The sequence below is a fragment of the Cuculus canorus genome, chromosome 17, assembly GCF_017976375.1.
Source record: "Cuculus canorus isolate bCucCan1 chromosome 17, bCucCan1.pri, whole genome shotgun sequence".
In the NCBI taxonomy this organism is placed as follows: Eukaryota; Metazoa; Chordata; class Aves; order Cuculiformes; family Cuculidae; genus Cuculus; species Cuculus canorus.
The window spans coordinates 5,168,930-5,194,900 of NC_071417.1; the positions used below are offsets into that span (position 1 = coordinate 5,168,930).

At 40.2% G+C, this 25,971-nt stretch overlaps 1 protein-coding gene across 1 annotated transcript in view; it reads right to left on the minus strand.

The window, feature by feature from the left end:
- Nucleotides 1–25,971, minus strand: part of AACS (acetoacetyl-CoA synthetase) — a 41,667-nt gene that overhangs the window by 12,997 nt on the left and 2,699 nt on the right. The window contains exons 2-9 of the mRNA XM_009555728.2: nt 25,349–25,452; nt 20,828–20,948; nt 17,802–17,915; nt 10,218–10,315; nt 6,181–6,295; nt 5,517–5,598; nt 4,727–4,874; nt 628–708 (exon numbers count right to left, since the gene is read on the minus strand). Of these exons, the coding sequence (XP_009554023.2) occupies nt 628–708; nt 4,727–4,874; nt 5,517–5,598; nt 6,181–6,295; nt 10,218–10,315; nt 17,802–17,915; nt 20,828–20,948; nt 25,349–25,452 (863 nt within the window). The remainder of the gene's footprint in view (nt 1–627; nt 709–4,726; nt 4,875–5,516; nt 5,599–6,180; nt 6,296–10,217; nt 10,316–17,801; nt 17,916–20,827; nt 20,949–25,348; nt 25,453–25,971) is intronic.

The window sequence follows — 25,971 nt, forward strand, 5'->3', positions numbered from 1 at the left end:
AGGAGAGCTTTGGGATAAGGTAATTATGGTGATTCCTCCATGCAGATATTACTACAAACTGACCAGTAATGTCAACATTCAGAAAGGAACTCGCCAGCAAAGGCATGAGCCTTCTCAAAATGTTATAGTAACAGAAGAATTTGGAACAATTTTCTTTACCGCAGCATTAGAAAAATGAAACTACCACATAACTGAACTACATACATCAGTTCGTCCCTTTTGTTTACTAGGCTGAGAGTTGGGCAGCCTCTTTCCTTCTCATCAAAACAGAAGGAGGTAAATTCTCATCTTCATCACCGTCAAGCCCTTCTTAACACAGGAATGTGGAGCCTGTTTTGCAGGTGATATTGATGAGAGATCAATAAACCTAAGACAGTAAAAATCAATCCATTCTCCTCATTAAGTAGATCAGAATCTTTTAACATGGTTTGACATTTCATCAAAAAGGTCCTATTTGATTATTCCCCCGGGTTGTTTTTTTTGCATTCTTAAATAGGACAATCCCTTGCAGAACACAGATTACAAATACATAAGAAAGTACTTGTCAATTTGTAGGAAAAGCTCTCCCATCTTTATACAAAAAATACATTGAAGTGTTTTTAAAACGCCTTAATAAGCCACACTTGCCGTTGTATAGTACATAATAACATCATTGCTGGTCATGTTGCCATGAAGAATGTGCTCCTTCAGATGCTGTATTAACGTACCCTGAAAAAGTGGTGAAAGAAACATAAGTTCACATAAATGAAAGCAAAACTGACAGCACATTAAGACTTTAAAAAGCCTGGTGTTGTCAATTCTTCACAGGATGTACTGCAGGATTACAGGCAAGTATTTCCTTTTAACCACAGCTGAAGTGAATTCTAGAGCCTGTCAACAGCAGCAGCAAATCGCCTTCTCCATTTTCTCACATAACTTCTCAGCCTCTCTCATTAGACCTCAGCAATTCCCACTACACATCACTTGTAATCCACCGAATAAATAACTTCCTTCACTTCCAACTCTGCCCAGTCAGAGTTGCAGAGTACTCCATGCAGGCTATAATTTTAACTACATGCTTTTACCAGTCAGATTTTTCCAAGATAAGCCCTTTGACAGAGCTTCATTTTCAGTATATCTAGGCAACTGGAAGCTAGAGCTGCTACAAACAGCAGCAGCTGCTATACATTAGCACTATTTACTCAAACTACCTTATCTGTTAGCATGTAGGAGGCAAAAGACCTAACCCACCTCTTGTAAGCACTGAGGTGACTCGCAACATGAAAATTCTCACTGCTCAAATCAAGATAAACAATGTGGTTACATCTATTTCTTTTCTCTTTTGTTGCAAAGACTGCTGAAGTACCTACCTGATCATCATTAAGGCATAACTAATTAGGATAAATAAATTTACAAACTACTTCATTACTTCACTACTCCACTGCAGTGACAACTTAATGTGGCTGATTTCAACATCAAGATGGGGGTTGCATTTATGCAAGAAGTTATAGTGGAACTATTAAGAGCCTCACAAGCATGAAACAAGATTTATGCTGAAAGAAAAGAGATTACAGGTAAACATTTGAAATGAAAAAGGTGAGTCATAAAACTGGCACACGCTTCAGAAGAAAAGGCAGAAAGCATTAAATAAAAATAAAGGAGTAAATCTTATTTTCTCTCTGCAGCTCAAAGGAACTAGGTCTGAATTCACCTGTTACTGTTTGAATGCACTAAGCTGTCACAATGCTGCCACCTACCTACAGCCGCCATCATCTACATCTAAAAATTAGAACAAGTCAGGATTTAGAAAGACTTATGTCTAACTTAATTAAGGTTGGCAAAAGAACTGGAGGTGTTAACATAATTATTTCATTTATTTATAAAAGCAAGCACATGGTTCCTGCAGGAGAATCTGGAAGAGCCACACAAAACAGTGAAATTAAAAGTCATATTCAATTAAAATAAATACTGGATTTCTTTTCCCTTCATTTAACTGTTGCTGTTTCAGTTTTGGAACCAAAAGGAAGTTTTTAACAATTTAGGCAGAGGCTGTGAACTTATCTCCTGCAAAATCTGGTAACTCTTGGTCTGAAAACAAAAGTGTCCTGGCAGAAGGCATAGCTGTTCTGAAGAACTTCTGGCCCAAGATGCTCTCTCAAGTTTATTTATAGGACGCATATGACCCTCCAAATAAATCCTAAGCATTTAGCATTTCATGACAGCTGATAAAAACTTACTGGTCTGCTTGTCTTCACTGGGCTCAACAGTGCTGATAAAGCTCTGAACATCTGGAGTGACAAAAGCTCAGTAGGCACTGATGCTACTGAGCCACACACCAGGAGAACACAAGGGACCTGCGCTAAGCGGTTCCATAGCTGAGAGGGCAGCTACTCACAGCTGCTGGGCCCGGTCTCAAACACAGTGTTCTCTACAGTGTTCAGAAAGAGTCCAAGCATGAAAAATCCTCAGAGCAATTTGCCTACGGTTACAAGAAGCCTATAGCAGTGCAGCTCTTCAAGCCCAGGTCTTACAAGTCCTTACAATGGACAGAAATGAACTGATTAGGATTTTACCAAGAAGTTCTTTCCTTAGACAGTTGGACATAGGGAGTAACCAAAAAGAGGTAAGAAGCAGAACCAATGTTTTCAGCACTATATCGAATAACAATTACTCACTAACGTTTTTCAATAAAAGTCCATCCATAGAACACCCAATTGTTCAATACGATACCACTCTGCTTCCAAGATCAGAAAGATCTTACTCCGTCTGAGGCACTGCTTTTTAAATCATCTCCTGTGACCTGGCTTCATTTTCATATTTACATGTGTGATTTCACCATGTGTCAAGAAAACAGAATATAAGCAGAGAAAACAGACCAGAAACATACTGCAGCATTAGATAATTTGAGCTGTGAATTTAAAGTAAACTGCCTATTAGCATCTGTAAAATCAGTACAGTAATAAAAACAGCATTGAAGCACACTGCAAATAAGCAATAATTGAAATGTCTTTACTGAAATGTCACCTCTTGTATTTTTAACTATCAAAACCAAACCGGTTAATCTGAAGCAGACCATGGGCTAATTCTGCTTTTGTTGAAATCAATGAGAATCCTACTATTAATTACACTGGAAACAAGATTAAGCCAAGAACAAACCAAGAAACCCAATCAAGCATGCAGAACGCATCCAATAATTTCTTTGCATGGATTTTACTGTAGGCCCTATCCAAACTGGCATACACACAGCACGCAAACCAAGGACGCCTCCGATACAACTGTGTGCTTTTAGGCTCTCAGAGGTGTTAGCACCAGAACTTCAAAGTCACCCGGCAATACAGGAACAGAGGGAACACAGAATCCTCATAAATAAGAGACTATTTAACAAACCCAAACATTCCCTCCTCTCCAGGAAGGATGAGTAGACTCTACCTCAACTCTGAAGTAGCTCTGTTTGAGCCAAAAAGATGATTCAGAGGGAGAGCAGAGGCAAGCTAAGCTGATAGCATGGGAAGGGAAAGAACTTTGCAACAGAGTAAAGTCCTGTTGTCTGATCTACATCTGTGTTTTTCATCTCCCAATTGTTTATCACGCATTGCTGAACAAAACCTGTCCTGTTTTCACTAAACCACCTTTTTAAGTACTTAACCAGCCTAAAGCCAGCACAGCTTCAAAATGGCCGTCAAGCTTCAAAATACACCTCCTCCTTTCTTCTTCACAAACACAAAATGGTCCCTTTGGGACATAAATGCTAAGTCACATGCTGCCTGGCATGATCTCCTGCTGACAGTATATAAGGCTGGTGTTTACACGAAGTGTGGAATTTGTCTGAGGGCAAATCCTCTGGTCCTTGCCATCAAAGCAATCCTGCCCTCAGGATACCTAAGTGACTATGGCCAGTCTCGCAAGAGGCTTATCCTGACTTTCAGAGAGAGCAGGAGAGACAATGGACACTGGCTAAGAATAGTGCAGTTTAATTTGTACAAGTTGGTACAAATCACAAATTCTGCCTGCCTTAAGGAGGAAAGACTTGCCTTTTATTAAAGACTGCACTAACGGCAGAGTTAAAGTGCAGGAAGCGACTCGAGCCATCAGCCATAGTGTTGAAACCTTAAGTTGCCTAGAACAGCTTCTGAACATGAGTAGTAAAAGCACGTGAGCACAAGTGATTTTGGCAGTAACACTGCATATAACTTTAGTTACAACAAAACACTGCCCAAAGCAAAGCTCCCATATAAAGCAAAACCTACATTCAAAGAGAGAGCTAACCTTCTGGCTTCCTTCTTTAAAGGAAGATTGATGTGGATGACATGCTCTGAACTGATAAACATAAGTAAAGTTTAAGGTCAAAAAAAATTCTACGTAATAAAAATGCAAGCTCCCTATGGGCCACTTGACAGTGTCCAAAAATCAGTTACAAGCACTCAATTCAAGTTTTCTGCCCTTTCTTCTACAAGTGTCACTCAGGCCAGTTCTACTGCTGCTGTGGTGACAGACACTTGCTCCTAGGAAACAGGTGAAATCTCTGAAAAGTCTCCATACCATTCTCTAAGCTGAATTGTTTTATACCCCTATTAATCCATATTTGCTTTCCAACAGTCAGTTACAAATAGAGTTTCATTGCAAATTACTGAACAACTGTCAGCAATCAATTCTTCCTTGAAGTACAGTTAGATCTGATACTGTTAAAGGAAAACTATAACCCAGGTAATTAGATATATATGGCGCAGCTCCAGGAGGGAAGACATACCCCTGCTGAATGCACCATGCATTTTGGTGCCCCCGTTGTGCCTGATGAATACATGATAAAGAGAGGGTGACTGAAAGGCAGCTGTTCAAACTCCAGCTGGGGAGCCTGGTCGCCTTTTCCAGCAGCAAGGAAGTCTTCCAAAAAGACACTGCATAGAAGGAGAATAAAGGAACATTTTGGGTTTTTTTCAAAGCATTACCCCAGCCCATATATAATATTACCTCTGTACCTAATAGCTTTTACAAACTACATACTCAAACTACATATATATTATTTTTATTTCTTTCTACTCTCAATTGCCAATTGTCTCGTTCCCTTTTTCTGTTTTAAAATAAAATATTAGTAAAATATTGAGCAGTAACACAATCAAGCCAATAAATCTGCTCCTCTAATCACCTGTCAGTCACAGGTCAAAGCAGAACAATCTTATCCCAAATAGACTCTGGAAACTCAACCATTACCAAAAGGTATCAAACACTTATTCCTGACTAGTAAATAAGCAAAACAAGTTCTCTCTACAAGACGCCACTTTATTAATTGTTTATTTCTGGAAGCCACTTTTTCTCCCTGCTATACCCTACTCAATTTTGGCTTCATTTAAGAATCACTAATACCAACAGTGGTTTTGTAGAAGCAAAATAATCTGCAGCAATGTACTACTACTGTTTTCAGTACGACGCTGGACTCCATTAAGCATCTGGCTAAATCCTAGCTTCCTCAAGTTCAAGAGGTCAGGCAGTTTCAATAGCTATTGGCATCCACCATTGGTTTGCTCAAAAGCTCCCATTACCTGTTTGGAATCTTAGAAATATCTATGGTTTCTCTTGAGAAGACATATGGAATCACAACCACTTTCTTCAGATCTGGAAGTCCTGGAAGACAGAAGAAAAACCAACATTTCCTACATTCAGTTACATAAACCAAAGACTTTTCTGTCTGATTGCATCGCACAGCATCATGCACTAAGTAACAGAACTAATACTGGTATACCGAGTATTCAATATTGTTTTAAATGTTAAGAAACCCCAGAAGACTGAATTGTTACCCAAGATGCTATTTCATCAATATTGCCAGCCTTTTAAAAATGCACGTGTAATCTGCAAGCCCTCGTGCTGCAATACCTCTTCATTTGTCTTCACAGCACTTCCCATGGGCTTAAAAAACCCAAAACACCACCACCAGTCCACGTTTCCCCACTCACACTGCCAGCTAACTGATGCCAATAGAAACACTTAGAAATTTAAGCTAAGCTTAGCAAAAGACTTAAAAACTCACAAAAGACTGATTGGTTTTTACTTAAATCAGTTCTGCAACTCTAAGTGGCCACAGACATGCTAGAAAGGAGAAAGGACAGCAAGAAGCACTCCAAGCTGTCACTTCCAGTGGCAGTGCAGGCTTTGAGTGCCCAGAGAACTACAGTATAACTAAAAGTAGATGGTACATGGCAAAAATACCTTTTACCACACTAAGCAGCTTTTCCAAGTGATTATGTTCTTTGCCATTGTATATAACAGCTTCAACAGAGAAGACGAGCTTAGGCTGAATTTGGGAGAATCTGTCCAGTACACCCTAGGGACAAGAAAAAGCAGTTAAAGAAAGAAATTAATTGCTACACAGTAAGGAAACCCACTGGGTGCTAAATGTAAGTCTCATTTCAAACAAGGAACAAGGACAGGAATTGGCAGGAAGATTGTTGACCACCTACTTGTCTTTTACTCACCCAAGATCTTCCAGATATAATGGGTTTGAAATCACCTATTTCGCAACCTCCAAATATATTCAACCAGTAACAATGACAAAATCACCAGAGATCACAGAACACTGTTCACTGAAGCATCAAGTTCCCAACAGTATCTAAGCAATTCAAAATTCACCTTGAGAATCAGACTTGCAAGCTTACCTGAAGAGGACAAGCATTTAATTTTGATGTGGGCAGGAGGTGGGCACTAAATTTCCTTGAAGGCCCACCAGACTCCTGTCCACATCTGCAGGCAGGTGCTCCAAATGCCCTTGTAAACTACCAGCAGTGATGCTTTAACAAGGTACCAGTAGTTTTGCAGTCTGCATGCAGGGAAAACTGAAAGACACTGGTCTTCTGGAAGATTCATTTATCATATGGCAAGGTGGCACTTCACACAAACTCACAGCTTTGTTCTAATAGGATTAACAAAGGAAACTGCACCACAAGTAGGTATTGAACACACATGCATACCACCAAAACACTACCACAGCTCCTTGGAAACCTCTAGGGCAGGACACATCCAAATGCTAATTTTTCAGGCATCTCCTCCAGCTTACAATATCCGCAGGAATTTACCATAGCTATTCTCAATTGAGAGAAAAACCCTCCTGGCATTTCTTTCATTTTTCAGGTACACTGCATGCAGCAGTGGAATTCAGAAAATGATCTTATCATACACAACAGTGAGAAGCAAACCCTTTTACTAAAAGCTCTCAGCACGCAGTAATGTTCATCTCTCTAGCTGCATTACTTGAAACATTAAGAACTACAGGATTACTCTCTACTATAAAATTGTCAGCTAACTGTTCAAGAACCATCTCCTAAATCATATTGCAAAACTCAGACTTTGGTCATGCTTATTTCTCCCAGCATTCATAATTCTCCTGCTTTGTCCTCTACTTTGCAGTTAAAATGAAGTAGAAATTATTACCAAATCACCAAAGACCAATGCAAAAACATCACAATCAACTAATCTCTGTTACAACTCCTCCTTTCCAAGCTGGACCAGTTAGGGTTGCAAGAACATTGACTGCAAACGTACAGAGGTCCTGGTCTGACAACATCTCCATATTGTCTTTAGGAAAGTTCACTGACCACCACAGGTAAGGTACAGGGATACAAGTAAATATCAATATGCAACCGTGCCTGTTGAATTTCACTTAACAGCTTTCTCTCCTCTCACCCAGAGATGCATTTCCTTTTCTTTGTTCACATCATAAGAAAATACAATGACAATGCACTGATATCCAACTTCATCAATTAGGGTTTTTTTAAAAAAAACCAAGCACACTAGAATCTGTTTTGGTGGCAGAAGAGGTTTTCCAAGCAGCCCTAATGCATCATCTAACACTCAGAAATGCAGATTTAATTAATGCATTACAGTTACTCTAAGAGTGTATGAAATGAATTTTCCTGCTTTCTTAGGTATGTTATCATACCTACTTCCTCATACCCTTTTCAAAGAACAGACCAAGCAGCCAAATTACAGCCTGTGTGCATGTATGTATGCACACACGTGCATATGCAAATAGACATTCACGCTGACCACAGAACACACAAGCCCCAGGTCCACACTGCCTGATGTATAAAAATGAAGAGCAACAACAGAACTAAGGGTACTCCTAACAGAAGAATCAGATCTGAAGATAAGTGTGAATCAGAAACAGAAATTCTCAGGCTTTTATTAATCCTGCAAACACACCCAGTTGGATTCATTAGCACTAGCAGGATCAAATCCCATAGGGCAGCTTGGTGTGATACAAAGGGAATACAAACAGATGGAAAATGTAATTGCTATGCTGGAACTTTAATCCAACCAGATGGCTCAGCAAGAAATTGCTTTCATAAAAAGCTCAGGTGTACCAGATATGGCTCATTTTAGTCCATGAGCCTCCAACCCTATACCAAAAATTGTACAGGGCCCCATGAACAGAGCTGCATTGACTTTGCTAGGGCCTAGCAGGTTTGCATATAGTTCCAAGAGCAGCACCTCTTTTTAAACTTGTAGATCCAAGTTTCTTATAGACAGGCCGCAAAGAATCATTTTCCTATTAATATACCTAAAAGGATAACAGCAACCAGAGAACTGAAGCGAAAGCTGCCAAGAGCAGCAATTCAGCAGGAGAAGGAGCTCACCAGTTCTGACAGCAGACTTCCCAAGCGCTTGTGAAATCTTTGGATGTATGGCATTCAGAGCTTGCAACACATAGGCAGCTCTGAAAAGTGACATTTCTAAGCCTCACAAGACACACACAACTGGATTTGAAGTGCTTAACACACTACACTATTTCCCAAAACAAAATCTTCATTTATGTTAACACAACTAATGCACCCACACAGGAGGAGGAATCTCTCTTCCTTAGAAGGGAAGCCAATATCCCCAAGGACCTCTGCTGATCTGCCTCAAGATTTTAGGGTTTGAATTCATGCCAACAGATGCTGTCAAGCCAAAGGAGAATAAATTATATCAATGGCACTGCTGCTCCAAGGCTAAATTTCGTTAAAAAACTACCACAAAAACTAAAGCTGGGCACTGGAAATAACTTCACATCAACATGGAAGGAAAAAGTACCAGTACTCTAAAGCAAGCAAAATGAACAATCTTCCCCGAGACGGGAGATCAAATCACATTGCAAAGAAAATACTCCATACTGTCATTTTCTGAGCAAGCAGAAAATATTTGTAGAACAGACTGATCATTACATGCTGTAATCATTTTTCTTAATCATTTTCGCCAATGAGACAACCTCCAGTGTCAGAAAGTGGAATTCTGCTGCCCTCTAGCGCTTATCTACAGATAGTGCCACACAGTTAACCAGCTCCTATGATTAAACAGGATGAACTCATACACTGCCTGAAAACTTCAGTATTTTCTATGCTCTGCAATGCACCAACAGGACATTCTCCAAATGCTCTCGTGCAAACTTTCATCACAGAATTCACAGAATGCCAAGTTGGAAGGAACCTTGGGGATCATCTGGTCCGACCTTTTAAGCGATGTATAGTTTAAATGAGATGGCCCAGAATCCCATCAAAGTGAGGCTTAAACGTCCAGTATAGATTAATCCAGCACTTCCCTGGGAAGACGAATTTTAGATAAAGGTTCCACACTCCATCTTAAAAGTGATTTGTATCTGTTGCTGCTTGTGATGTGTACTAAAGGCTTTCCAGAAAAAGCAGACTATATTCCAAAAGCTTGGAGGGCACACTGATGTCTGTTTGGATACCATGAACATTTTTACCATATTTTATGCACAGCATTTATTCCTACACTAAAAAGTTTATGATATTAGCCAGAAATTCCTCCACTGGCTGGCAAACAACTCCTTCTGAAAAAGACCAGCTGGGGTGTTGTTCACTTTACCAACACAGGAGGAAGAGGAAGGGACTATTTAGGCAAAGAAACGGGAGTGTGACAAGGCAGCATGGGAAATGAGATTTGTGAAGGAAGGGCCAAGCCCCAGAGAACTGTCACTGCTGCTCATTTGCACATTTAACACCGTAAAATCTCACTAAGACTATGGATTCTGCCTGAAAATATCCCAACGGTCCGTTAGCCAAAGATACTCAAAGTGCTGTGCTGAAAGTCATTGACAACTGAAAGCACGGGTAGCTAAAAAAAATCCGGTGTACTTGGCAGTAGCAGTAAGACTAAACTGAACAGAATCTACCACTTTAATTTATTACCTTCACATTTGCCTGAAACACAAGGATAACTTTTCTGGAACAGGCAATAGGAAAGTTACTCACATTAACACCAAAATCTGGTGATGTTGAGCTCCAGATAGCACCAATACTCGCAGCAGCCAGCATTGCCTCCACCGCATGAATGCTGTTTGGCAAGTAACCTGTGGAGAATTTGAATGGTTAGAGATGGAGAAAAACTAACGCACATGAAATTTTACAGTAAATAGAACGTATACGACAGCTAGTTTAAATAGATGAAAAAAAATAAAGAATCCTAGACTGAAGCATCCTTTAAAGTGTTCCACAAGATCAATAACATCCTCCTTCAAAATCAAATCAGTTACACAAGGAATTCAGAATAATTCCCTTTATGAAACTGTTGTTTCAGGTTTCGTATCTACAAGGTTACTTCTAATTTACAAGCGTTCCTGCTTAATAAATGAGATTTTCAGGAAAAGAAAGCAGCAAGATGGAAATAAGAACTAGAAGAGAGTAAATTCATGGATTGAAGAGGGTACAGTGAGACCAAGAACCCAGTATTACACAGGGGCATGGAACAGGTATGTAGAAACAGCCACTAAAGGAGGAAAGAGTATCTGGAAGTGAAGATTAGAAATCATCAATTCAAAAGCAGATATTCAGCTTGACAAAGATAAAACTCACCTGGCAGACACTGCCAGAATCTTAAATACAAACAAAATCAGTGTCTCAGCTGACAACGGAATAGTAGAGCAGGATAAGCCCTGTAAAATTCCCCTACAAGTGTAGCTCTTCAGGTTTATCTCACTGGCTTGCAGGGAGATTTCAAGACTTAAATTCAGTTTATCGTGGCATATTCTTACGCCATAAAAATTAAGTCCAATTACTTAAGAAGAGGCACATGAGAAGCCTAATTGCAGTGCTTGGACATCTAATTACAAAGCAAGCTTAAATAGCAATAACCATGCTTTCCAACCCATTTAACCAAACTGGTGAGAACTGGCAGCTCTTGGGCTGCAGTGCAAGCTGCAGGTGCTCCTTAAGCACATCACCCAGCAAAAACTCTAGTGCTAGGCTCTAGCGAGATATTTATGAATGTACATTTCAGGACAGGAACTAAGATCTCGGATCTCAAGAGCAGCTTCTGTTAAGTTAACCTGATCAAGTAGGAGGGCGCTGAGCTCAGGTTTTGCCAGTTTGTCTACACAGCTTGAAAAAAAAAATCTTTTCTACTTTGCAAAATATAGACTTTAAAATTGAGCAGTAATTTAAACAGATTTTTCTTCACAGTTCAAACAGTGAGTTCTGTTTCTTGAAACCACTTTGACCACCTCAGTTCATCTGTAAGCTCCTGTGCTTTTGGGAGTAGCAACTTTGAAAACAGCATCATGACTTAAGGCCAACAATTTCTGTAACAACCCACAACTGTAAATAAAAACCTCAACCACAGTAAGATACAAATTACTCCCTAGAACTGCCTACAGTTTGTGGTGGTTTGTTCAGTGAAGTACTTAAGTACATGAAGTGCAGCAAAACCTCAATCCCATAAAGGCATTATTTATTCTGCTATTTTTCCCTTAGGGTCAAGGTTTATGATACAATGCACAATATCCCAGGATTTTAGTGATTTCTGAGAAATCCTCCTCCCTGAACAATAATTTGAAATTTGGAATTTATGAACCAGAATAGACTGAAGTGTCATTGCGTGATGCAAGCAGTTCTATTTTTAATCGATGCCAAATATTTCCACCAAGTATTTCTTGGATGGGATTATTGGGGCCAGAGTGCAACTAAAACTGAAAGCTGTCTCTTCATGCTCTGGAGCAGTTATTACCTTGCCATGGCTCACAAGCACTAGCTCTATTATAAGCAAGTTCTCCTTTTCACCACTCCTGCGATAGCCCTCCAGGCGAGAACAAGTCTCTGCTTACTATTGTGAGCCAGACAATTAAATCATTACTTTCATTTGTCAGTTGTTTTGAGGTAGTGTTTGAGCTTTAGAGGGTATCAGCCAAAAATGCCAGAGGGTACAAAACACACAAGGCAACTTACTCTGCATTTCTGTATCTTGAGCCTGCTGGCTCACCAGGGTCTTCATCTATTTTTCCTAATCCCCAACAACAGGTATTACAAATAACATGTAGTTCTGCTCAAGAAAGCAATTGTCCAAACAGCTATGTAAGAACTCAAGTTGCTTTTCTCTCAAAAGGACTTTTTCTCCCATTTCTGAATGGCACAAACTACTTCTCCCGTCAGTCTTTCAGATTAAAACTGGATTCTCAGAAATAAAACCAATTTCTCCCTTTCTCACATCAGAGATTCTGCAAACCAATTACAGTAACTGTCACGTATGTAAAACTCCCTGCATGTGAGCATGTCCCTTGAGGTGTCAACTGACTCCTCCAAGCATTCAGGAGGCTGACAGAGGTCATGAGTGTCTTGGTGAACAGGAATGTTGCTGACAAAGAAGATGAAATACCCAACTTTTTATGCTGGATTCACAGCAGGGGTCACAGAACAGTGACCTCTGTACAAACACACTGTACTACAGAAGAATGGTACAGCTCATCCAAATATTGATGATGCATTTGTTCATATATTTAACTAGAAACTCTATATTCGTAGGACATTTCAGCTAAGGATCAAACCTAGCATTTGTCAACACAGGCGTAGCCTACAGCAGGTACTTCTCTATTTTCACCTAACCCTTTCTTGAAGCTCGTAAAAAAGGAAGAAACTACCTGCGTTACTAGAACCTCAGACTCTCTTTGAGGGAACTAGAAAGCAACTGAAGAGAGGGCCCAGGAGTTGGTAACTCAGCACCTAGGAATTCAGAGCATGATGTACCAACTGTTCTAGCAGCATTTCTCCTGACTCATTCATATAAAATTTCCATAAGGACAAAGAAATAAAAGCTTTACTTTGACAAAGCCTGTGGCAAATTTCTAAACTTACATTGTATGGATTTTTTTTTAAGAGGCACTTGAGCCAAATCAGCTCAGCACAGCCTTTTCTGTCAGTTGCTATTTACTTAATCTAGTGTACACTGAAATTAAACCTAGATTTGTTCATTTACACTACAACCCTTTACCAAAAGGATAGGTTAAAATTGTAGCTAAAAATTTCTGGTATAATCATGCTGGAAACTATGCCAAAGCCTCAGTTCAGAGTGCTGAGAACACATTCCCTGCAAGCACCTCATGTCTTCATAAAGCACAATAAATACATACTCAAACAGAGGCATCAAAATATTTGTAGTAATCTGAATGAAAAAAAACTGGACCTTACATCACAGATTCTGTTCAAGCCTTGAAAGAACGCATCAGGAGGAAGGAAAGTAGGGAGCTGCAATTGAAATATCCTCTCAATCGCTTATACTACTGATCTACAGCAGCCCCTCAAGAAGCAGAAAGATCACACTTCCAGTTTCTCTCGGATGGTAATATAACATTTCATACTCCCGTAGGACTTCAGAATGGCAATCCCACCTAACATTACTGTTGTCTGAGACTATTAGTAACATGATAATCTTCTTACAAAGCTAGCTTTAAAACCCACGTAAGCAACTAGGGCTAATACAGTTACTATAGATAAAATATCAGCTTTAAAAAAATGTCATTCATTGATGTTTGGCTAAGGATTTTTTGTGTGAACACATGGGGAAGATTAGTTTATTTAACTGCTGACTTGTAATAGAACAAAGCTGGCTACACGGATATAATAGAAGCAACCTAGACGTTCCCTGCTTGAGTTTATTCCTGCTGCAGTCATTGTTATTTGCTGAACAGATGGCCAGTGGGAGACCAGGAGCCCTTCACACGTGGATCTGTGTAGCTCACGTTACGTATTCTGTGTGCCTTGTGGATCTGCGTAGCTCGCGTTACATATTCTATGTGCCTCTTTCAACTGTTTAAGCACCACTGACAGTACAGCAAGACTTCCTTTGACAAAGGGATATGTTTCACCATACATCTGTTTCAGTTATGTTTACTATTAAGTGCTATCGCCTTAGTGATAGAAAGCAAAGACTAGGAGGAAATAAAGCTGAAAAAGTGCTGACATGGCAGCTTGTCCACCCACATTCACCCACCTCCAACTTTAACATACTGTTACTGTCATGATGCAATCATAAATCATATTGAAGGAACGAGGGGATATGTTAAGTACAACGAAAAATTAGTCTTGCCTTAGAAGCAGTAAAGCACAGCGATGAAATTCACAAGAAAACAGTGTTATTCATCTTGTGTATAATTCTTACAGTTCAAGATTTCAAGTGGTTAAGAGAAACTGGCAAAAGAGGGCATCAGAACCTGGCAGGCTGACCAGGTGCTAAGCAATTATAATAAAATATCTCCCTTCTATTTAAAGGCGGATTTTTCAGAAGCAGCAAAAGCAGGCCCTGTGTTACTGCTACAAACCACATGAAGAATCGCCCTTCTGCCATCTGCTATCAATTTTGAACCAAATTAGGTCTCAGCAGATTTTTGCCAAGATTTAGAGTCTCCGAGCTCTGATGCCACAAGTGGGTGTATGACTCACTTTCCCACCCAAGACTTAATGTCTCTCCACCATTTCAATTTGGGATTTGGAGAACAACCTGCAGCCTCAATCACTGACCACTCGTTACGTTTCAGCTCCTCCAAGCACTGCCACTATATCCTCTGGCATAGAAAAGAAACATAGCAAAAGTTGAGACCAAATTTGATACATATCTCTCTCTAAATAGGTGGACTGCTGTTAAAATCCCATCAGATTCTTTCATAGAGGAGCTCTTCCTACACATGGGCTGCTACCCAACACAAACCAACCTGTGAGACAGGAGCCTACGACTTGGGGCACCAGAGGAAGAGAGGGGGATCTGCACAACAGCTCAGCTGATGGGAGCTGACATGGGTTCATCTGACTCAAGTTAACAGGGAAATAGTCTCTCATCAGCCAAGGTAAGGGGGAAGAATGGAAAAAAAAAAATAGAACTGAGAAATTGCCTAGAAAGAAAAAAAGCACACAGACTCTGGATAATTTTAAAAGCTCTACCTGAGCCCAAAACTGTACCACGATCTTAACGAAACAAAGAGGTTTCCTAGATTCATTAATCTTCCTTGTTATCAAAAGTAAAAGTCTTTGTAAAAGGGCTTCAAGCACAACGCAAGCCCACTTCCATAAATAAGCTATAAGTGCTCATAAAGACCTGTGTAAGTCACTGAAATGCTGAAGGGGGCAAGGACCAACACTTGGTACCTACGGCAGCCAGGCAGAAGGGTCCTGCTGAGGACATGGCAGACAGGAAATGCACAAAAAGGCCAAGGGAAAAAACAGAGCTGCAGCTTACTCAAACAAGGGGAGCTTAACTCCAGAGATTTAACAAGCTGGAATACAAACAGTGGTTGTAATTGTATTTTCAATATATTTGTTCCCTTTGTTTGTTGGGGTTTTGGTAGTTATTTTTTAAATAGCAGTACCACCAGCAGACAGACAGACTGCAATTTGTGCCTCCTCTTGAAATCACTAAAAATCCTTCCAGGTTTTCCATTGGCATCAATGTGCACATTCTCTCTCCCAAGAGCAAGACAAAGTGCAGGGTTAATCCTCCCCTTTGTGGGAGGAAGCCCTGACATTAAGGATTAATTTTTAACAGAAACTTGGAATTGCTACCTTCTGCAAGTATGTAATAAGCCCATATAAATAAAAATAAGCAGTATCTAATGCATGCTATTTTATTCATACAATTTTTTTTAAATATCAACTGCTTTTTAATTTAAAAGAAGTAGAGGTAAACCAGCTCCCAAGACAAACAAGATTCAAGAGACAGCCAAGCTCCAGTTGTACTAAGCAAAATCCTGTCACTATAACTGTTATTAAAATTATAATAGCATTGCTAGCCTAATTATTAGCACCAGCAACTGTATTTCAGTAGTGCATTTTCTCTGACTACAGAGAAAATTTCCCCTGCAAAGTGCAAGAACCACTCACAAAATGAGTACAGATAAGATCGCATCATGTTGTCTTCTTTTCCCAAACAGTATTTCTAACTGGTTTTGATTAGAAGAGTTCTAGCAGTGACAACCAGGTTGCTAACGGGACTTTTAATTCACAACTTAAAACACACAAAGCACTCTCATGTAGGTAAAATACTTTAATCTTAATTCAGAATGAATGTTGTCAATAAACGTGATCAGAGCTGGTCATACTCAAACATCAGTTTCCATCTGTTACCCTAGTGAGCAGTATTTTCTTCATGGAGATTAAACTCATTTAGCATCACATTAGATGGAGGACAGGTAGCAAGAAACACCTAAAATTCTAAATACTTCAGCTTCATAAAGCTCAAGTTTTCTGATTCATTTGTTTGGTTTCAGACAGAGGCTGCTCCTGCTCAGCAAGCCGTCAGATACAAACATGACTGTGTTAAGACTGAAAATGGAGACAAAACTAGAACATCTTAACTTTGTCTTAATTCAGACAAACCTTCCTGACTTCACAGGATGGTTCGTACTCAATTAAGGATTTAGCTCTAATTTTGTGTAAAAAAACCAACCCACCAGCTGGGATAATTAAATGTTCAGTTACCAGTTCCAAAGAATGCATGCATTAAGTATGAGCTCCCTCAAGGATATTTTACATCTGCAGGTTGTATTTGCAAGTTTACTAAAAATAATAATGCATACCGTTCTGTCTTTTGAAGGCAAGAGTTCCAGTTGTGGTTTGTAACATGCAGAAAAAAGTTTCATCACTTTGGTTTTGCATCATATAAGAATTTACACATACTTAGGATAATGCCCAAGTATTGCTCAAAGAACATGTGGTTCCAATAGTGAGATGGATACACACATCAGCAGAACCACCAGCTAAGAGTCAAAGTTTCAAGGATGGCACAGTTTTGACTTGCGCCATAAAGACAAACTAAAGAGCATATGTAACAGAGCATAAGAAACAGAGATTAAGCAGCTCATCTGGAAGACCAAACAGAGCAATTTAGAAATAAGTGGATTGAGGCCAGCTTGAGTAACTCCTTCCCATTACCTACACTGTACAAGCTGTTCATACAATATAGGAAAATCTGCATTATGGTCTTATGATAGGAAATATTACTCCAGAAAATTCTGAGTTACGGAGACAATCACAGGGTTCTAAACACTAAAAAGTCTGCAATGACATGACTTGAAAAGTTACTGCTCACCAGCTGTTCACTTTCAGCTTTCTGGAAGTCTCCACTCCCAAAAGCACTGGTGGCAGAAGGAACTCCAAGTCCATTCCTCAAGAACTGTAGTTCACAGTACAACACATTGCTGGGGGCCACAGGGTCAGCAAATGCCAGCTGGCACCAGAACCAGCAACCGCGGATGTAATTTCCAAGACTGCCTCTGTGTGAACCTGCCAGACCTTGATAGTCAAAGCTCAGCCAGATGCAAAGTCTCCACAACTTCTGCTTCCACAGACAGCTTATGAAGCGGACCTTAGTGAAGCTATGAATGAGGTATTTTCCTTCCCCTTCAGTGCCAGAGAAGGTGAAGGCTAATCCAGCTTTCTTCCCTCCAAAAGCCCATTTCTTACAAATGTAAACATAGCAGCATAAGAACCCTTTCTTTAGAATGTTTCAAAACCCAAATACTCACTTGCATATTTCAAGAAAATTTTCACCTCCTGCCCTTAAAAAAAAAAGTTACTCACCCACAACTCTGTCTCCTGCTTTTATTCCCATCTTCCTCATGGCTGCAGCATACAAAGCTACAGCTTGTCTCAGCTCTTCAAAAGTAACTTTCAAGATTTCTTCTTTGCCTTCCTCTAAAGAAAGACAATTAAAACAAGTCAGAAGTTGTGCTACACTCTACTTGTGTCGCAATGCATAAACCATTAGTTCTGGAAGAATATAAAGCAATTCTGGGAGAAGAGTTTCCACTAATAATTATACCTTTTGCTTTTTCAAGTTCCACATCAAGCTTTCCTTTTTAAAGGAAATCAAGTGTTAAACATTAACAATTCATTCAGTAGACACCAGGACATTGTTAAAGACAGGAACATACATCTGCAAAAACAAACTTCACTGATGAAAGGTGTGCTCTCAAAAAGCTTTCATGATTAATACTTTGCACTCACCAAGACTACATTCTAACAGAAATAACTTCATTTTCCCTTTTCGCACAGTTTTCTCATTCAGTCAGGAAGCAGCAGCAAGGTGCCAGCTTTTAGGTTTTATTACAGCAAGTTGCTAGACTAGAGAAATCAGGTACATATAGTTACTACGGTCTGACTTCCAATACGCTTTCTGAACATCTGCATTTGCCAACATACCTCAAAGCAAATTAACTAGAACTGGACTCCATTCATTTCTGAAAAGATCTGCAGGGTGTTTTCATTTTGGTACTGAATGTCAGATGTTACATAAGCTGTTAGTAAATGTGAAACAAAAATAAACAAATCTAAATGTCATGAAAGGCAAAGTTTGTCATCTAAAGGTCCCTTCCTGTAATTCCTCAGTGCAACTCCTACAAACCATTTGGCCTGTCCCATTTCCAGTTATCCAGCACTTCTTATGAAAATACATATGCCAAGGCTGACGTAACAGAAGTGTACTGCATGCCCTGGTACAGCAGGTACTTGCCAATCAGCTACCATCAGTCTTATTTCCTTAGGCAAAGAACAGCAGTTTTACTCTTTTGCCTTCTAAGATTTCCATCCCACTAAATTTGGGCTTAAGCTGAGCAAGAGAGCAGGTTGTGATGGAGAACACCACAGAAGTCAATGCAGCATGCAGTTCACAAGCTGAGCAAGGGCTGCTGACAGATTCTGTGCTCCCACAGAACAACAGAAAAGGAGACTCTGATCCTGGTCCACAATTAAAGCCCCCAGGAGGAGGGAGTCACAAAGATTCACAGTGGGAGGCAGTGATAAGTGAAATTGTTTAGGGAAGTCACACCTACCTTCCTGTGCTCTATTACACCCACACTGCTCCCACACAATCATTCCAAGTGAATACACAAGCCTGACACAGGTTCCCTAACCAATTCTGACCTAGCAGTAAGGGGTTAACGAAAAACACTCTGACTTAAGAGATGTTAAGAAGATTAAACACAGCAGAAGGTCATGAAGTAATGCAGGTGGAAGCCTGCTCACCTCAGAGAAGCAAATGTGTTCACTCCAGCACTGACACTACTCAACTGGAAAATAGTTTTGCTCCTTTTGATATTAACACATGTGATCAGATGACACAGCAGTGAGTCTCCAGTACACACCATGACTTCCTAACCAGGAACAAGATGTACAGGGCCAATCTAGCCCCATATCAAGCCAAATAATTCCTTCAATAATTTGAACTGAAAGTATTTGACTCCATTTTCTCAAGTTCTCAAGTTTCTCATTTAGCTTTTAACATTAACAAATCAATCACATCAATTCTACACACATTTAGAGTAGACTCACTGATCAGTGGCTTTCAGTAGATGCACAACATGTGCTTAACTACATCGATTTTTTTTCCTCCATTGAATAATACATAAGAAGCTTTTCTCATGATCTCAAAATCTTAAAGTGATAAGTTCAGAACTTTGAAACCAGCTTTCTGCTACAAGCCCCACTTCTGTCAGAACTCACCAGAACAATTCTTGTTACACCAAAACTAGGTCACGGGTTTTCCCATTCTCTTAACTCATAGCTATTTTCATACATATAGGATCAGAGAGATTTCTTCCCTACCTCCAAAAAGTAAAACGCAACTGGTATTTCTTCAGCAGTAAGCTTACAGAAGATGATTCTGTTGCCTCACATTGTTTTCAAACAGCTTTCAGAATAACAGTAATACAGACGTAATTCAGTAACTGATCTTCATGCACCAAAAACCTGAAACTAAGACTTCTAACACCTACACAATCTAGCTATAGTTCCGCATAATTTTCTCCGCTACCGAGCTGTAAGGCAGCATTTTTTATTGTTAAGCTATTAAGAAGCATCACTGCTTGGTCAGTCTTATGATAAGGATTAGGTCCAGCAGAAGACAAGCTCAGAACACAACTCCCTAAGGAAGCATTCACACACCTGCACAGAAGCTAATCCCATTGAAAGAAGATTAGAAACATCTTTCGAAGTTACCCAAGTCAGTAGGTACACAGAAGGGACTTTATTGTCTTAATATTACCTCCCTCATTAAGAGCATACAGATTTTACTAGGCTTGGATCTCCCCCAGTAAAACAAATTGACTGAGCTTTAGTGTTCCAGAAAAGTGAAATTCCAAGTCTTCCATGCATGCAACTGTATTGTCAAAAAGCAGAATTGGTTCCTACCTATGCCCCACGTAGTCCCTAGTATTCCTAAGATAATAGGCACAGGAAAAGGGTGGGAAGAACAATATTCACAGTGCCAAAATACCACGTGAAGACAGGCACTAGGCAAGTATTTGACAAGCATGAAGTAATAGCTCAAACAGTGGGCAAGCTAAACTCAGTACCATCTTCACTACCTTACTGCCATTAAGCACACCCAAAACTTTTCAGTTTCCCAAGGACTTTCAAGAACTTCTGTATTTCCAGAGCACGTTCTGCTGTTATCTGCAGAGCTGTATCATAGATCCTGTACAGTTACTGACTTGATTTCCCTCTTTTCCCCTCACCCAAGCCAGTTTATTTCAATGTTTCATAAAAAGCAGAGCTGTTTAAGGCCTACTCCTGTGAGCTATAAATACAAGCCATTAACTCTTTCTTACTTGCTGCATACAGCGCAATCTTGTCATTGTCCTTGTGCTTCAGAAGATTCTCTGCATAGTTCAGACGGCTGCCTTTAAACCATTCCGGGACATCTGCTATACTTTTGGATGTATCAACCACCTAGAAAAAGAAATAAAATACATTCTTGGAAAACTACAATAGAATTTGTTTCAGAGTAATGTACAGAAATCAGTTAATTCTAAGCTTTTCATACACTCTTATTTCATTATCACTCTGATCATCAAGGATCATTTCTTCCTGCTTACAGATGGCAAACAGACACTAGATCCTGTGACTACAGGCCTGGAAAGATTACTTTACTTGTCAACTGTCACAAGCAAAGACATCATTACAACAAAACTAGAAGCAGTTCCTTGTCAGTAGTTCTACCTTTGAACCAGCCCTAAATACACCAGTAAAGCAAACCACTGTGGCTACACCCAGACCACAAGGTTCCCACAACCCACAGGGCACACTGGGGTTTTGCCTTTGGCAACATCCTGAACAGAGAACAGCATATCACAGCTCACACTGCAGCCCCCCTCCTATAGACATCACAGCAGGTGAAGGTGGGAGTACCCAGTCTTCTGTGCATGAGTCACAAGGTACAGAGACCATTCAGAACTTAAGACAACCCAAATTCAAACTAGCCCTTGGCTAAATAAGTGACTTCCACCATCAAACATTAAATAGAAAGTTCAAGTTTATTATTCCAATTCTCCATTTTTAAAGATTAAGTCGCAGTAAACATTTAATTACTCCACAGCTCAGAAGCACCACTACAACCTCTCCAACTAACACATACAGGATTACAGGCTTTATTTCCACCACCCTTGATTTGCTTCTTTTCAAAAGAGAACATCCAACAACTTAAGCCCTTATTAATTCCTCACTTAGGGCTAAGACAAGTAAACAACTGAAAATCACAGTGAAAAGAATACACTCAACTGAAACAGCTCCTCCCCATCTTGAACCAACCAAGCCTCAAATATTCAATTATCCCAATATGTCAGTTAAGACTATACCTTTAATAATGATAATAGCTAAAAAGCCCTTTAGCATTAGCCACAAGAGCCTGTAAATGCCTTCATATACCCCAGTATTAGAGGTCCAACTGGACAGCAGTACATTTATTTTGCAATCTTTCAATTGAAACATTAATAGCTGTGGGCTTGAAAGCTTCAGTTTATTACCCTCAAGTTCTCTACAGACTGCACATGCATTACAGAAACATTATTCTTTCAGACCAAGTAAAAGGCTCTTCTGAAAGCCAGAACTCAAAATACCTCCCATTTCAGAAAGCCCAATATTGTTGTGCTCTGAGGCATGAAGTATGTGTATCACCAGAGGCAGTCCTAAAATTTAGTTTTGTCAGTGACATTAAAGCTCACGTGGAAATGCTCTATTTTTTCACTATTTCAAATGAATTTTTCTAAAAAATGGAACTCAAGAGTTCTTCATTTGTCGCAATTACCTAGAACCAAGTTATGTCATTTACAATTTATCAACTCAGGCTGAACTAGTATTTTTTTTAATAGCAACACATTACTGCAGTAATTAGAATCCACTCTTAAAATTGACTCAGTACTGACTTTAGCTTGAAGAAAATCAAGTAGAATGTTTTCTGGGACAGTAAATAGTATAACCCCATTTTTTCCATAAGTGCAACACCCCTTCAAAGAGCTCTACTAGCAAAAGGTGCTAGACTCCCACTTCATGTTCCATGATTTTCTACTCTGGTAACACCTAAAACTCCTAGTTAAGCCAGATCTCTGTGGCAGTGGTACTTTGTTACAGGAACAACCTGCTCTCTCCCTTCCAGGCAAGTTCTCAGCAAGCAACTGAAACTCAGGGTCTGATAATTACTTAGAAGACCCCAATTCTAGCAAGGCTACAACAGCGCAGAGCTTTGCACAAAGCCTTTCACTTCACACAGTCCCAACAAATGCTAGGCAAGCCTACAGGAAAGGGTAAGAAGTGCTGTCCTTGTTAAGAAGTAAGGCTTCACTCCTAACAGCAGCACTGAGGCACACAAGGCCTTATTTGTGCAGTCAGGTGAACCTGCCAGGCATCTGCTGCATTCCCAAGCTACCAGTCCTGTTCTACTATTGCTCTTTCCAGCAGTTCACCAGTGACCACTTCCCAAACCTCAGCATCTAAAAAGCAGCATTACATGCGCAGCATCCTCTGCCCACACCACTACCGCATTCCCCTTCCTGGAGGCAGTTTGCTAGCTGTGCTATTACTACGCATTATCATGTCCTGGAGATTCCACTTACCCTAAACAGAGACTATGCCTTTGAGAATGAATCCCATCATTCCCATGAGACAGACAGTCCTTGCCTTGCTGTGGTACACAACAGTCTGCACAACCTGAGCAACAAAACAGCATGCCTCATGAAATGCTAGAGAACACATACTATCAGAATGCTCAAAGCAGCCTCTCCACAGGAAGAGCTACCGGGTGCTTCTTGTAGCAAAAACATGTTCAAACTACATTCCTCATTTAAAATCAACAGCTACTTGTAACCTGACAGAACATCAGTGCTGCCAGGATAGGACAGCCTTGCATACAGCAAGAACTTTTCTTCTCAGAAGTAACATGGATATCAATTGCTGTAGAGTGACATGAGTATGTCCACATCAAATACTTAAAGCCTTTAAGTTTATATAAACACTGGTTGCCCACATTAATACACACAAAATCCTACTGCTTTTCTTAGAGTGACTTGTAAAACCAGAAACAGTTTCACTGGCCAGGAAACAAAAGAGTCAGCTCTAGTTCATGAAAATTTATTTCCCACAACGTATAATGCTTACGTCAACAAGCAGCAGGAATCAAGTTTTAAGCCACTTCTAATTAAGCTATTCAGTTCTTTAACTACCACAGAACACTTCAGGTACTGCAATTAGCCTTTTGTCTTCACATGCAAGAGAAATGGACCAATGGTAAGTGTCTAACACCACACTAGCTTTGAAGCTCAGTAAAGTGTGTCATTTTTAAGGCTTGACTCCATGGTGACAGAGGGAAACTTAGAGGCAAACAGCAACGTTCATGAAGAGCGAGTCAAGTATCTTCCAGGGCAGCTACTTATCAACTGACTCTGCCTTCTCCTGTTTTAAGACCTTGCATCACAGCAAGACTCCAGCAGAACAGACACACAGAGGCCTGTAAGCTCACAAGTAGTCTAGTTAAAGCCTTCCTAGATATTCCCATCTTCTCATCCTCAGGAAACATTTCCAGGCCACCACTGCCTGCTTCAGTCTTCCTTCCAGTTGACCAGCCAGTGGTGGTGTCTGGAAGGACAGACTTCCAGGAGTACCGGTCCAACCAGGCAAGAGAATAACAAGTGTTACTGTCCAGCCTGCTTAGTACAGAAACACGGGGGCAAAACAGCTCCTCTGAAGTACTTGCCCAGGACAATTTGCATTCATGTGGAAACAGAAAAACATACTTGCTAGCAGCACAGAACACAGAAAATAGACAGTACCCAAATAGAACCTGACCAGATCTGGAAATACATCTATAGAAAAAAAAAATAAGAGTAAATGTTTCCAAGCTTCAGGCAACATACTTCAAAAAGCAGGCTAGTTCTTGCACTCTGGATGAATTAACAGTAAAAGGAGGGTCACACAGATCAAGTGGTTCCTGTGCAGGTGTCAATCATAGCATACAGTACAGAAACTCAGAAAAGGCAAAAGAAAAGTACCAGTTCCCTCTACAGAATCACCGGTACTCTGGGTGTTCTTGGCACAGATGGCCTCCAGGGATCAAGATACAAACCCAGCCCTCTCCACTAGGCCCCAAGTTCCCCTGCATCAAGCTTTTGAATTACTCAAGCTTTTGAATTACTCTATCTTGCTCAGGTGGAAAACTGCAGGGTGATGTCGATATCTTACACCAGGAGGGTTCCAGCTTTGCCCTCGGTTTGCAAGGACTTAGAAATCTCAAAGCAACATTGTGGCATGGTCTGGTATTCCACCTCTGACTGCATCCAACCAGTACCACTCCCTCAAAAATATTTCAAGCCCACATCTGACTGCAGGTTTCCATAATCAGTTCTACAAAACTGGAGTGGAACAGGTGTGCTTACATAGTAAGCTGTCTTGGAACACACATATGAACTTAAATGCACACCAACATGTACAAAATCAAGATGATATTCAACCAGCATAATCCTAAAGCGCAAGGCAGGATACCGGCAGACTCCTCACTAGCAGCCAAGACTGCCAACGTATACGAGAGCAAACAACAACAAAAGACACTCATGTTTAGAATTGTTTAGGACAACAGAACTTGAGGACATCACTGTCCTGAAGTGTATCAGCAACAGAACACCACTAGTCACCACATGAGGACAACTACACCACCATCCACTAAACAGGGAAATTCAGGACTACGCAGTTGACAGATTCTTTATACCACGTGCAAAGGTTCCAGGAGCAGGTCAAAGGATTGACTGCAGAACAGGTTTATCGTCCCTTTGTGTGGCACCTGACTAAGATAAATACCAACTTACCTCATCGTACAGTCGAGAACACACGATGTTACTGTATTTCCAGAATTCTGCCCAGAAGTCCGAGTAGGATTCTACTGACCACTGGTATAAGTCATCGTAGTTGGCTAGAAGTAACACAAATCCATTAGTGTTACGCAGAGAATTAAAGTAATTTAGGCAAATTACTTTTAGAGATATCCTGGATAAAAAAAAGTTGTGGTTAAAACAATCATTAAATTAAAAACGATTGAAGAGTGCATCACTTCTCTGTTCAAGGCAAGTGACTCTGGCATCAACAGAAATAGTCTACTGGAACAGATGGCATCGTTCCACCCAACTGTTACAAGCCCCTTGCCACTGGAGAGACAGGGACCTTTTCTAATTAACTGCGCAGCATCTGCCCCTCCACCCCATTAGTACACTGAAGCTCTGACAGCCGGACAGAGTCCTGCTCACTGTGTCTTCCGCTCCCTCTATCATCAAGATGTTTTCATACAGTAGAAGGTAAACAAGCTGTCCTGACAAGAGACTTTTCCTGCATAGTTCTAGTCCAGGACAGCATGCAGATAAGATACACTCATTACCTACCTATAGTAACACTGTTAAAAGGAAGCATGCAGTATTGCTCAATAAAGAAGGCTTCT